The sequence below is a fragment of the Pseudopodoces humilis genome, chromosome 2, assembly GCF_049639895.1.
Source record: "Pseudopodoces humilis isolate 2021_Gansu_Grassland_sample_001 chromosome 2, ASM4963989v1, whole genome shotgun sequence".
Classification (NCBI taxonomy): Eukaryota; Metazoa; Chordata; class Aves; order Passeriformes; family Paridae; genus Pseudopodoces; species Pseudopodoces humilis.
The window spans coordinates 32,413,028-32,426,603 of record NC_142201.1 but is presented as its reverse complement, the minus strand read 5'-3'; the positions used below and the strand labels follow the sequence as shown (position 1 = coordinate 32,426,603).

Here is a 13,576-nt window from a genome sequence, read left to right as displayed (position 1 = left end):
CAGAAACAATTTACAAGGGTTTTCACTATTAGGTGACCTGCCAGGCAGGAATGAAGGCTGAATGCTGTAGCTCTGTATTACTTAACAGACTCTGCTGAATCTATCACCCAGTGCTTGTTTTCTGTTGCACCAAACATAAGAGTCTCTTCCCCAAGCATAGGTGTTAAAGTGCCTTCTTTTTTCTTCATTGACTATTTCTTTACTTTTCCTATAGGTATGGGACTATCAATTTAGGAAATGAATCTGCAGGATGAAATTATTTGTCTAAACAAACAGTGATAAGCAAAGTCTCTGTGAAGAAGAGAGCTTGGTTATCTTTTACTTCAGTGTTGTACTCTGGTGGTTATTTAGAGGTTGATAGGACTTTAGTGTCCAAGAAGAGGAGAAAAATGTCATTATTTTTGTGTATTTGGATGGTTTGCTTAAAGGGATTGTGAAACTGGGATGTGTCAGAATTGACTGTGTTCTGCTGTGGTACTCTGAGGTATGCACTGTGAGCTGGTTTTCTTTGTGATTTTGCTCTGTGCTACAGAGTTCTTTGGGAAACTTTGTAGAGTCAAAATTAGGGATGGTGTGGCTTTTTGTCAAATTTCTTGTTGATTTTGTCATATTTCTTCTTGTTTGAGTCAGCATGTGTAATTGCTGCTGTCACTTTCATCTGAGAGGTCTTGTCTGCAAGGAATATTTTTTTTAATCTGTTCTCTCTTGTTGAAAAAATAATTCCCTCATAGTCAGGTGGAAAGATGTGAATTGCCTAGGGAAAGGAATCTAACACATTATGAAATGGTGAAATGTGAGTAGCAATGTTGAAAACAGGCTGGGGTTATGGCTGACAGCATAAATGACTGTGCAATGTGATCCAGTGGCAGAGAGGGCTGCTTGAATTCTTTCCTGGGTACAAAAAGATGGGGGACAAAACTTAGAAATACTTTTTACAGCTGCAGTTGCAAAAGAAGTTCTGTGCCTCCTTAGATAAAACCTTTAACCATAGAGACTACCATAAATGTGTCTAAATTTCTATAGTTTGGAGGCACTTGTTACAAAATATATGTTGGTTTTGTATGGTTTTGAGGTTAGTTTTTTATGATTATTTTGAAGTGTGTCCATCTTCTCACAAGCCATTGTTACATATATGCAGACATATGTTTTCTTTCATACCCCTTAGTCAGGTGTCATTTAAAACAAAGATACTTCTGTGTAGCTGCCAGGCAACAAATGTGGTTGGCTTTGGGACAAGTATAGTAATGCAGTGCAAAGAGGAATGGGGTGGCTCAGTGATCAGACTGTTAATGAGGGGACAGAAAAGAAGCCCTTTAGGAATGTACTTTGTTGATATTTGTCCTAGGAATTAAAGCTACAGAGTATATAAAAACACAGTTTATGAGTTTTTGTTTTAAAGTGGTTTTTTGTAGTTGTTTTTGACAGTGTATTTGTTACTGCTATTAGATTACTAGAACTTTGGGCTGTTGTGTACTTCGGTGAAGAGAAATAAGAATTCCTATTCTGGTGCTGGTGCACAAGTCAGATCTTTTATTTACTAATAATACTTGAAAGCATCTTAAATTTTTGACATTATTTGTTTCAGAAGCATAGCAGCTCTTGGCAGTGATCCTAGAACTTCAGAGAGTAGTTTTATAACTTCTGAGAAACTTAAGAGAAGGTGTATGGGGTGAAAATGAAAGTATATTCTTGTGGGGACTTGCAAGGCTTGCACTTAAGAGAAGTCTGACTCTAGGGTTGGATGATGATAAGAATTTGTTGTCTAACTTGTTTTTTTGGAATGCATAAATATTTCCTGTGATGTTTTAATTTCAGACATGAAATATGAAGGTTTTGATATGTTTAGACAAAACCAGTTTTGATAATAACCTTTGTCTAAGGTTCTAACTATGTCTACTAACATACCTGTTAAGTATGATTGTATTTATGTCATACCCTGTGCATTAAATATGGAAACAGAGAGTTTCACTGGACTCAGACTTTCAGTCAATTTACAGTTTTCAATTTGTCTTTATTGTTCTTGATACTTTATATAACGAAGATGAATGTCCATAAAATGATTTCTCTCTCTGCTACTCAGACGTGAATGAATTGAAGGAGTGCCTTCAGGTACTGGTGAAGGAACAGCAAAGTCTGGCCACACAAACTGCAACAACAGCTCTCTCAGCCATGAGGCTAAAGCAGAGGCTGGTTATCCTGGAACGATATTTCATTGCTTTGAACAGAGCAGTTCTTCAGGAGAATGTCAAAGTAAAGTGGAAAAGCAGTAGTGTTCCTCTGCCTGCTGTGGATAAGAAGAGGTAATAACACATGCATGAACAAGTTAATCCATTAGAAAAGCCATAGAAAGGTTATCAGCCTGTCTGTGAGAGCTTAATCTGATTTATTCCTCCTTGTGAAACACTAATTGTAAAGAAACTTATTTCTTAAGATGGCTTTACCATATTAAGTGGTGTTACCTGCCATCAGTCCTCCTTGCCTGTTGCTTTCTTATAGTGTCTCTGTTGGTACTAGGAGGTTTTTATTGTAATACATTACTGTAGATATTAAGATTTGAGCTATAAGTATACATTTATTGAAGTATTTTTTTTTTATTCTGCTCAGCTAGAAAGTATGGAGAAGCCTGTTTCAGAAATGGTGCTAATGGAAATTACATGGTTTGAGTAACATTATATTTTTGTCAGTAGTTGCTCAGTTAAATAGTTGCTCAGCTCACATAAATTAAAAATACAAATACATAGAAGCCGAACATAGAACCTTAGCTTGGGTGAGAAATGATGTAATTGTGCATTTTGTATGCAACTAGTTAATACAAAAAAAAACCTGAACATAGTTTTCCTTAGTTTGAGTGAGAAATGATGTAATTATACATTTTATATGCAACTATTTCAAGAGAAGTAACTGAGTAAGGAACTATCTGATTCCTTTTCATGTCAGGTTAACTATCTAGACCTAAAAATAGAAAAATCTATCAGATAAGGCATTAAATAAAGTGTTCAGTAGCTGCCTGACAGAACAAGTAATTTGGCTAGGGAAATTTTTGTTAGGTTGATCTAGCTTTAGATATGAAAGGAGAATGTAAGTAGATACCACAACTAGTTATTATGGAATTGGAGTTCTGACAAGGATATTTTTATCTGAATAGACTGTTGTCTTGAAATTTTTTCATCTCTGATTAAATAGAGCACTGATATGTTCAAGTTATCATATTGCTAAAAATACAAGTATAATTTCTTGCAAAAGTCCTAAGATACTCGCTTTCTTTGTAATCTCACAACAAAACAAAGTAGATTCAGTGGTTCAGTGTTGGAAGTGGTAGGGGATCTCTTGTTGTTGACTACAAAGGGGAGCTTACTTAAATTAATTTGATTGTATGAGAAGTTAACAGAAGTGGGAGTCCATTGGATGTTATGAATAGTTGAAGCTCTTTCTCTTCCTTACACAAGTACAGAAACTGCAAAGAGAGATTTTTAGCGTTGACACTTGAATAGGAAGATAAGTAATGAAAAAAATGAGTGGAATTAATTATCAATAATTAAAGATTAAATAAAGAAAACTCTGCAGACTTTGTTTTTGCAGTCCAAACTAACTAAAAATATAGACTTCCTGAGTAAATAATTAGTACATGAAGTACGTTATGTTTGTGTATTTTGAGCAAAGCATCATAATTTCACTTTGAGTAACTGTTGGCATTTTTTTGGTGGTAGTCCATTATGCTGGTCTGGTTTATATTTTTTCTCTTGAAGCTTTTTGACATTGGACATTGAATTGTTTCTTTGAAGTGGTTGAAGTTGAATTTTGGTTGCTGACATTTTGATGTTGCTCATCTGGTTTCTCAAGAATCACAGCTGTGATTCTTTACAAATAAAAATTGTGTAATTGTATATGCACGCATATGGCTAAATTATAAAATAATTTAATCTATGTTATACAAAATAATTGTAACATAAATATATATAATTGTAATACAAATTTATTGAAACTATTCATACATAACCTTATTTAGCTCAAGACCTGTAGGCAAAGGTGTGGAAGGACTTGCACGTGTTGGATCCCGAGCAGCACTTTCATTTGCATTTGCTTTCCTTCGTAGAGCCTGGAGATCAGGTGGGTCTGCTCTTGAGCATATTGAATATATATTTCATCTGAAGCCAGGTGACTCATTAAAATTTGTGTGTGTGTTAAATATTGGCATAGAACTATAAATTTATGACTGATAGATTTGCATAATTGCACTTATGTGGTACTATGCCCAACAATATTGTTGCTGATCAAAGCCACCCAAGCCAGTATCAATGCTGTTTTTTTCTGGAATATCTTATGCTGAGGAAGGTAAGTTGGGATTTCATGAAAAGCATGTATTTTTAATGCTAGATTTCAGAAAAGTTAGATCTATTCTTCAGACAAGGTCAAGCCACTATAGTATTGCATGATAGTAGAAGCTTAGAAAAAAACTTTGAGTGTGAAGCTTGTGTTTAGTTTGTGTGCTTGTCAGCTCTTGTCAAATTGCAGAGGTTGGCAGAATTGTCACCTGTGCCACTAAACTTGCCTGACTCAGCCTGGACCTTTTGGTCAGATGGCAGGTGTGGGCTTACTCCAGCCAGCCCTAGTTATCCTCTTTTCTCAGTAGCAGCATTGTGAAATGAGCTGGTCTGGGTTTTCACCTTTCTGAATTCTGTGTTTTTGTTTTTTGGCAAAGCTTTCTTCAGAATCTTGCAGTCAAATGTTCATGTGAAAATTGAGAACTCTGTCTATAGGAAGTACCTTGTATCTTGTGTTGAAGAAAAGCTCACCAAAATACTGTGTACAACAATTTCTCTAACTTCTGTAAAGAAGGGACTGTAACTGCTCTTGCTGTGTTCCTTAGGTGAAGATGCAGACTTGTGCAGTGAGTTGTTACAGGAATCACTTGATGCACTGCGAGCTCTACCAGAGGCATCCCTTTTTGATGAAGGGACTGTATCTTCTGTGTGGCTGGAAGTGGTAGAAAGAGCTACTAAATTCCTAAGGTCTGTTGTGACTGGGTAAGTTTCTACTTTTGAGCTGTTAAATGGCAAGTGTGCATCTCTCAGAAGTTGGTGGTATAAACATAGTGATTTATAGAAAATTTGAAAGATTTCCTTCCTTTTCTCATGTTGTTATACAAGCAAGCAAAAATTAATGGACTATTAAAATGATGCTCTTTAAATATGATTTAATGAATTCTTAAGAAAAATCTGAATTGGAATATTCTGAATCACTGCATGAAGGCTTACCAAAACAATTGTATTTTACTCACGTGAATATATCTGCAGAATTATTCTTTGGTAATGCTATATATGTGCACTTTTAATTGTGCCCTTCAAGTACGGTAAAATAGTACAGATTTTTGTGCAGAAGGGAAAATACACTCATATTGAACTTGGAACAGTCCCCTGCTTTTCCCTGTTGCTTATGTGGGCTTCAAGTTGCTACCTTTTTACAGTAGTTACTAGAAGTTACTAGTGGTTACTAGATATGTCTTTTCAATACTGGAACTACATCCTTAAGGTGAATATCATAAAGCATGTTTGAATTTCATCTGTGAAAAATGTTTTTCATATTCTTAGCATGTTTAATAGAACTGTAGATAGATGGTGAAGCTTGGGGTGTTTTTAAAGCCTCACTGTCCCTCTAAAACTTGATCTAGTTTGGAATGTGTGGGCTTTTCTTATCAGCTGCTTTAATCACCCCTTTGATATTTTTCTGTAAGTTTAGTGGTTCTTAGGGTGCTGTAGATGCTTTTGGTAAGCAATTGTGTATCATTTCCTATTAGTTAATGTATATAATTTGACTTTTAAATAGAGATGTGCATGGAGCTCCCAGTACCAAAGGGCCAGGAAACATTCCTTTGCAAGACCAGCACTTGGCACTTGCCATATTGCTTGAACTGGCAGTGCAGAGGGGTACACTAAGGTGAGAAGTGTGAGCGCTCTGATTTTTAACTGTCACTGTTGGAATGGGCTGATAGTCTTCAGTTTTCATGGGTTTGGGTTTAATGTAATAATTATGGTTTAAAGCATATGCACCTTTTCATTAAGAAGTAGTGACTGAGACCTAATATTATCTAGATTGCAAAATCCATTTTTTATATTTTGATAATCTCTTTGAAACAGAGGGCCCTGACATCCAATTTTGCTAAACTTCAAAACACAGGGATTGAATAGTATGGATTACCTAACCCAGTGGTTTTAGGAATGCTTATTAATAGAAAATGTTGATTCCCCCTTTCAGCCAAATGTTGTCTGCAGTTATGTTGCTACTTCAACTTTGGGATAATGGAACGAGGGAAACGGATAACGAGCGATCTGCACAGGGAACAAGTGCACCCCTTCTACCTTTGCTACAAAGATTTCAGAGTATAATATGTAATAAAGACATGCCCAATACTGAGGAAGAGATTCAGGTACTGATTCTTGGATTATTTGAAGGAGGTGTTATGTTGGAATCAAATTTCATTTGCCTAGCTGAAATAATCATAAAATTATCCAGACAAAATTGGTGGTGGTGTTTTCCATGTAAGATGTATATGCACCATGGTCATTTGGTTTTCATGTTTCATTTGAGTTTCTTGAGGTAGGGGCAAGAATGTCATAGCATGACTAGAGGTAATCATTGTTTCATAGTTAATGGTGATGTGATAATGAACTTAGATGTGGCTAAGTAACTTTTCTGCATATTGAGATTGTTTTTATTTTGTATTTAATTGAGTTATGAGTCTTAGTGACTATTACTGAGGTTGATAAAACATAGTAAATCAATTCTATTATGCTGGTAGCTTTCTATCATGTACACAATCTGACTATTTTGTCAACATTTATGTTTCAGATTTTCGTCTAATGTAAAACAAAGGGTGTGCATAGTTAATTAATCTTCTCTTACACTTGTGCAGATAGTCATCTTTATTTTTTACTTCATCTAAACTTTATTGTGTATCTGCAGGTGTAGTCTCATAGGTATACCTTGAATGTTTTTCTGACAGCTCTTTTCTCTTCTCCAGCTCCTGACTTACCCTCTAAGTCCAAACGAAAGTTTTCTGAGGTATCTGACTTTGCCACAGGACAATGAGCTGGCGATTGATCTGAGACAAACAGCTGTGGTGATCATGGCCCATTTAGACCGCCTTGCCACCCCATGTATGCCTCCACAGTGTAGCTCTCCTACATCTCATAAGGTAATTGTTTGCAATTTCAAATACGGTAAGATGTTTTCCCTAAAAGCATCACTGAATTTCAGAATGCAAGGAGAACAGCTCCTAAGATTCTTCAAATTCCTTTCTGATTTTCACAATGTAATCTTCAGTTCCAAAATTTGTCTTACTTGGGTAACTTACATTACATCAGCCCTTTTTCAGTGAGCCTTGGAGGGCAATTTTATGGTTTATGAACCATTCTTTCTTACCACATTATGGCAAAATCTGCCATATTTTGAGCTGTTCCTTGTGTTTCTCAGAGTAAATTCTCAAGACCAGACTATATAAATATTGGGGGTCTGATGTACTAAAAAAATAAAAGAAAGAGAAAAGTAAATGCCAAACTTTCCAACCTGGAAAATCTCTGAATCTCTTACCATAGATATTTATTGCTCATTTACTACCAGACTGAATTGAATATGATGCGTGCAGGTCTTTAGTTTTGCTATCTTCTAATTAAGTAGGTTTTATTGACTGTTGGAAAGAATCATGGTCTCATATTTGAACATATTTGCCATATAAAGGTTTAAAAAATAATTTGCTCTGTGGATTTTAATAAGTTATGTATTTCAAAATTTAGTACTTACAGAATTTCTTGTTTCCTAGGGATCATTGCAAGAGGTCATTGCTTGGGGATTAATAGGTTGGAAATATTACGCTAATGTGAGTGGTCCAATTCAGTGCGAAGGACTGGCCAACCTTGGTGTTGTACAGGTGGCTTGTGCAGAGAAACGTTTCCTGATTTTATCTAGAAATGGAAGAGTTTATACGCAAGCATATAACAGCGATACTCTGGTGAGAGTTCTTTATGTGTTTTTAAAAATTTGTCCTGTATTGCTTCATGAGTTTCCTCTTCTAAATATTTGCAATTTCTTAAGAGAGTAGATGGAGACATTCTAATTTTTTGTGAGCTTTCTGTTGTATTTGAACTTTCAGAAGTAGTGGGGTTTGCCTCTTGAGTTGATTTGATGAAAAGCACATGGATTCTGTAATTTCTATCAGGTTAGATGTTATGGATACAGTGATAATTACTTTTATCGATATGCTGGCCTTGGTAACTTCAGAAATTGGCAGATATGATACGCATTTTACTTTAGTGATATAACTGTGTCCAAGCCATGTAATTTCTCAAACACCATTGTCACCCTGAAAACTAAAGCTTTCTGATAGTGTTTTCATAGTTACTTTCCCATGCAAGTTCTATAAACATAAGTTGTCTTTCACATTCCTTCTAAGAAACGTCTTTTGATGGATGCTTTGCATGACCAGTGTGCTTGGGAAGGTGGTAACTTGATTATCCAATCCCTGGTCATTGTCAAGAATCTGTAAATACTGGAGCCAGAGAATAAAGGTCGATTCTTTCCTGTTGTAACACTGAGAAGTGTTTGTGTGAATCATTTTGAGTCCTTTAGCGACACACTACACTATTTACAGTAAAGTAATTAGAAGCCTTTATCACTAAGGTAGCCTGTACTTAAGATAAACTTAAGACAGACACCATTTTCATATGTACTGAAGACCTATAAGAATGGGAACAAATAACTTGAAAGCATTGCTTTTGTCATATTTGACCATTTTGTTCTTCATGCCTTCATCTCATTAATCTGAGAGCAAAGTTTTGATGAAACTGGAAAACAGGAAAGCTGTACCTAGTTATGTGATGGAAAACATCAGCAGATTTTGTAAGCATATTGCTTTTGCTTGGTTTACAGGGACCACAGCTGGTGCAGAGTCTAGCTTCCAGAAATATTGTGAAGATAGCAGCACATTCAGATGGGCATCACTATCTGGCTTTGTCAGCAAATGGTGAAGTTTTCTCTTGGGGTTGTGGAGATGGTGGAAGACTAGGTCATGGGGATACAGTGTATGTATTAGAAATAATCATAACATTTATTTGCAAGTGTTCTGAGTTCATAGTAAAAATAATTTCGCTGTGTATATAAGCAATGTTTAGCTTTTGACATTTGGCTCTGTTACTGAGCAGAACTTGCATTCTCCCTGCATGTTTTCTGTCTAGAATATTCCTGGTTCTGTATTAATGCTACTTGCTGAAATACTTGTAGGTGGAGGGAGCGGTGTTATTAGGCCTTTTATTAATGGTTTTATGAATCCAGAGCATGTTTTCTCTGAAATCTTGACTCACATGTTGAATCAGGGTCATTATTTTTTATGCAGTGTGTTGTATGTTGTACATTATTCCATTTTTCCCGGACATAAATCTTCTGCTTCTGTGTAGATGCAGTCTCCTACAACAGTATTGTATAGGGGATGTACATCAATAAATTTTAGAGATTTTAAGTGTCTTCCCCCAGTGCAGAATTCCTTTGAAAGCAAGAGAGAGACTACACAAGGGTTATCAGTGTCATGAAATTAATTGTTCAGATACAGTAATTAAAGGTAGTATTTTTTACAATGCACAAAAATTTTTTAAAAATGTTGCATGAACTCAATTGGAAACAGGTTGCAGTTGTTAGACATTGTTCAGTGGTTTGTGTGTTGTTGAACAATTTGAACTTAATTTTGGCTTCTAGCTCTATTTATATTTTGTTACTTCAGACTAATAATAAGGCTTGTAGGTAGAATTGCAGCAATTCTAACAAGTATGTCACACCTTTTATCAACTCCTCATCAAATCACCTTTTGTGAAATATATCACTTTCTCTTTAAATAGTCCTCTGGAGGAACCTAAGATGATATCTGCTTTATCTGGGAAGCAAGCTGGCAAACATGTTGTTCATATTGCATGTGGAAGCACCTACAGTGCAGCCATTACTGCTGAGGGAGAGCTGTATACGTGGGGAAGAGGAAACTATGGCAGGCTTGGCCATGGTGAGTTGGTTGATATCTTCAAAGAAGTTGTTGAAGAATTTAGTGCCTGTTGCAAATCCCACCTTTCATCCCACCTAAAGCTGATGTGAGAACCTTACTTGTCTTCATATGAATTGAAATAATTATGGGAGGGATTGTATCGAACCCATTAAATTCCCTGAATGATCTGGAAATAAGCAATTGGATGAAGAAGAAAAATCTGTGGTGTTTTCTGTTCCTTTCCTCATGAAGCTAAGAAGCTAAGCATGGGTTAAATCCTTGTTGGATGTTGCAGAAACCATAAGGGAGCTGGGTCATGACACTCAAATCTAAAAACAAAACTAAACAATGTCCTACACCCATATAACAAAACATCCAAAAGCAAACAAGCAATAAAAAACCAAACAAAAGAACCTGTCAGGCCTTTTGGGTCTTGCTTCTCACAGAATTACTTTGTTTTGAAGGTTCAAGTGAAGATCAGACCATTCCAATGCTGGTCACAGGGCTGAAGGGACTCAAAGTCATTGATGTGTCATGTGGAAGTGGAGATGCTCAGACTCTTGCAGTTACTGAAAATGGTTAGTAGCAAAACAAAGCTTAACATTTTAAGTACGGTTACTGTCTTTCCTTTTACTCTGAAGATATTTATACTGCAGATACCTCTATTTCTTGGAGCTTGAATTCTGTAAGAATTTGAAACTGAAATTCTTTCTAGGGAAATAAAAATGTACATTTATACATTTTACATTATACATATATATACATGTGCATACATTATACATATGCATACATATGTAATGGTGCAGAGGTATTTCCATACATAGATATGCAGTATGTTCCTTATGAATATGCAAATATATAGAGTTATTGTATATATATTTCAAGTAAATGTATAATGGAAACACAGAATTATACATATCTGTGTATGTGTCTAAATATTATTCTTTACTATATAAGTGCAAATATCTCATGTTGTCACAAAAGCCAGAATTCAGAGCACGAGAGCTGTCTCTGCTAACCCTTTGGAAGCGTCAAAGAGAAGCTGGATGGAAGTTTACCTTTCCAACATCCCTGACCAAGGTGTCTTGGATGAGGCAGATTTGAAACCTGCGTTTCATTGTGTGAGGTTAAGCCCCAAAGTCATCTCTTAGAAAGCAGATAGGTTCTTGGAAGCTAGTTTTTCTTTTGTTATATAGCTGGTTAATATGATGTGCATTATTTAAAAACTGAAATGTTTACTCATGCAGGAAATGGAAACCCAGATTTTATAAATTTTTTTTTCTCTGGTCTCTGCCTTGTTTGCTTCTGTTGTTTATCAGAATACCTTAGGGACTCTGCTCGTGCAAGTAGGAAACACAGATACATCAGAATGTAAAATGGGGCTTTCATTTTGGACATGCATGAGTTTACCATTCTTGAACCATAATTTTATTTGGTTCTGCAGATGTAGAATGGCTTGACTGTTTCTAAATTCCTACATCAGGACTAAGAGTAGTGTATTTCAAAAGAACATGATAAACGTGGCTATTTAATTTCATTTTGAGAAATGCTTGAATGATAAAAACTGAAAATAAGAATAGGTTAAACAGACAATTTTGTCATTTGATGTAGAAAACATTTTGTAAGTTCTTATAAATAATAAAAAACCCCAGTTTTTAACTTGCTTGATTTATAGAAAATCGTGTGCTTCCTATATTTTTAAGAAGGACTTTCCATGCACCTGTAGATTTTCAGTGCATGTTATACGTTGAGCTTTTTATGTTTAGTTTTTTCAGCATGGAAACTTGTCAAATATTTTTCTTTCTTATTATCACAAACAATTAGAAATTAATTTGGAACTACTTTTCTTAAAGTGCAATTTAAAATTTATGCTTGTTATAGAATCTTGGGTTTTTAAGTGCGTTCTAAAACACATGACTTGATTACATGAAAAAGCAGTACAAGTTTTTTTTAATTTCCTTTCTCCTGATTTAAAGGCCAGGTATGGTCTTGGGGTGATGGAGACTATGGAAAACTAGGAAGAGGAGGCAGTGATGGTTGCAAAACTCCCAAGTTGATAGAAAAGCTTCAAGATCTGGACATTGTGAAAGTACGCTGTGGGAGTCAGTTCTCTATTGCTTTAACCAAAGACGGCCAGGTCTACACCTGGGGGAAAGGTGACAATCAGAGACTTGGGCATGGGACGGAAGAGCACGTTCGATATCCCAAACTTCTGGAAGGCTTGAAAGGTAATTACCAGAGTTGGAAATATTCCAGAGCTGTTTGTGTTGTTGGAGCTTTTAACCTGGCACAAATGAACTCTGCTCTGAGTGACAGTACCATGTGCTGTGTCATATTTTTTGCAGGTGGCATTGATAAAGGTAATAATGTGCATTTCCCATCACTTCTGCATTTATGCCTACAAGATCTTAGCAGACTTAAAGACACTATGACTACTTTAAATGCTGCATGCCTTGTGTTCTCTTTATTCTTACTGCTTTTCTTTTATTAGGTTCACAGAAATGCTTATTTAAAGCAAGTATGTTTGTACTGTTATGCACACACACACACACATATATATATATATATATATATATAATATGTTTAGATTAAGGCAGGTGAATGGAATAAATTAAAATAACAGACAACAAATAATGTCATTAAAGTTGCGTCTGACTTTTGACTAGTTCGGAATGGAGTGAAAATTCCTTCCTTCATTTGTGAGAAACCTGAGGTTCTGTAGGGGAAGATAAGGAAGAAACCTTTTCTATTGCTCTGTCTTTCCTTTAAATTGTTATTCATATATGTTGAATTATCTAAATGAGAATAACTTCAGTCTCTTATCATAGATGGAGGAAATCTTTAAATAACTCTTTTCCAAAAAGGTTTCTAAGTAGAAGGGACATAAAGTAGAAGATTTTTCTTAACCTTGTAAACTTCTGTACTTATCTATCTATTGCTTTATACTTTTGCTGTATTCTTCCAATCCACTGCTGAGACAGAAATGAGACTCATGACATACCATAATATGTTCCTAGTTAAGCATGGTTGTAATTAGCATAGTTTTCCTTACCTCTGCTATTCTTCTGTCAATGATTGTAATATCTAAGTTATATTTTCAATATCTAACTTTCCTATTAGGAAAGAAAGTGATAGATGTGGCAGCTGGATCTACCCATTGTTTAGCACTGACTGAAGACAGTGAAGTGCACAGCTGGGGAAGCAATGATCAGTGCCAGCATTTTGATACTTTGCGTATCACAAAACCAGAGCCCACAGCTCTCCCAGGATTAGACACAAAGCATATTGTTGGAATTGCTTGTGGACCTGCTCAGGTAGGTTTTATTTTTGAATTATTTGGTTTTACTTCCCACTGAGGTTAGTTCTATATTCTCATCCTGGTCCTTTGCTGTGTGCTTGCATAACTTTCTGTATTTTTATTTCTTATTCAAGAATAAATAATGGCTTTATAAAAAAAAAATCTTGTGCTGTTGTTCTGCCAAAAAAGCATGATTAGCTTTCCCTCTGTTGGGTGTTTGAGAAGTAGTAGTTTTGTTTTGTCTGGTACAGCAGTTGAGG

General features: G+C 35.6%; 1 protein-coding gene across 3 annotated transcripts in view; it reads left to right on the top strand.

The window, feature by feature from the left end:
- Positions 1–13,576, top strand: part of HERC2 (HECT and RLD domain containing E3 ubiquitin protein ligase 2) — a 102,395-nt gene that overhangs the window by 25,033 nt on the left and 63,786 nt on the right. For 2 of the 3 annotated variants that reach the window (XM_014248806.2, XM_005516513.3), the window contains 12 exons: positions 2,081–2,300; positions 4,007–4,107; positions 4,868–5,024; positions 5,824–5,934; positions 6,253–6,424; positions 7,019–7,192; positions 7,817–8,005; positions 8,923–9,074; positions 9,882–10,039; positions 10,483–10,596; positions 11,995–12,246; positions 13,139–13,332. In XM_014248806.2, coding sequence (XP_014104281.1) covers positions 2,081–2,300; positions 4,007–4,107; positions 4,868–5,024; positions 5,824–5,934; positions 6,253–6,424; positions 7,019–7,192; positions 7,817–8,005; positions 8,923–9,074; positions 9,882–10,039; positions 10,483–10,596; positions 11,995–12,246; positions 13,139–13,332 — 1,994 coding nt within the window. The remainder of the gene's footprint in view (positions 1–2,080; positions 2,301–4,006; positions 4,108–4,867; positions 5,025–5,823; positions 5,935–6,252; positions 6,425–7,018; positions 7,193–7,816; positions 8,006–8,922; positions 9,075–9,881; positions 10,040–10,482; positions 10,597–11,994; positions 12,247–13,138; positions 13,333–13,576) is intronic. The other variant, XM_014248798.2, reaches the window with a different exon arrangement.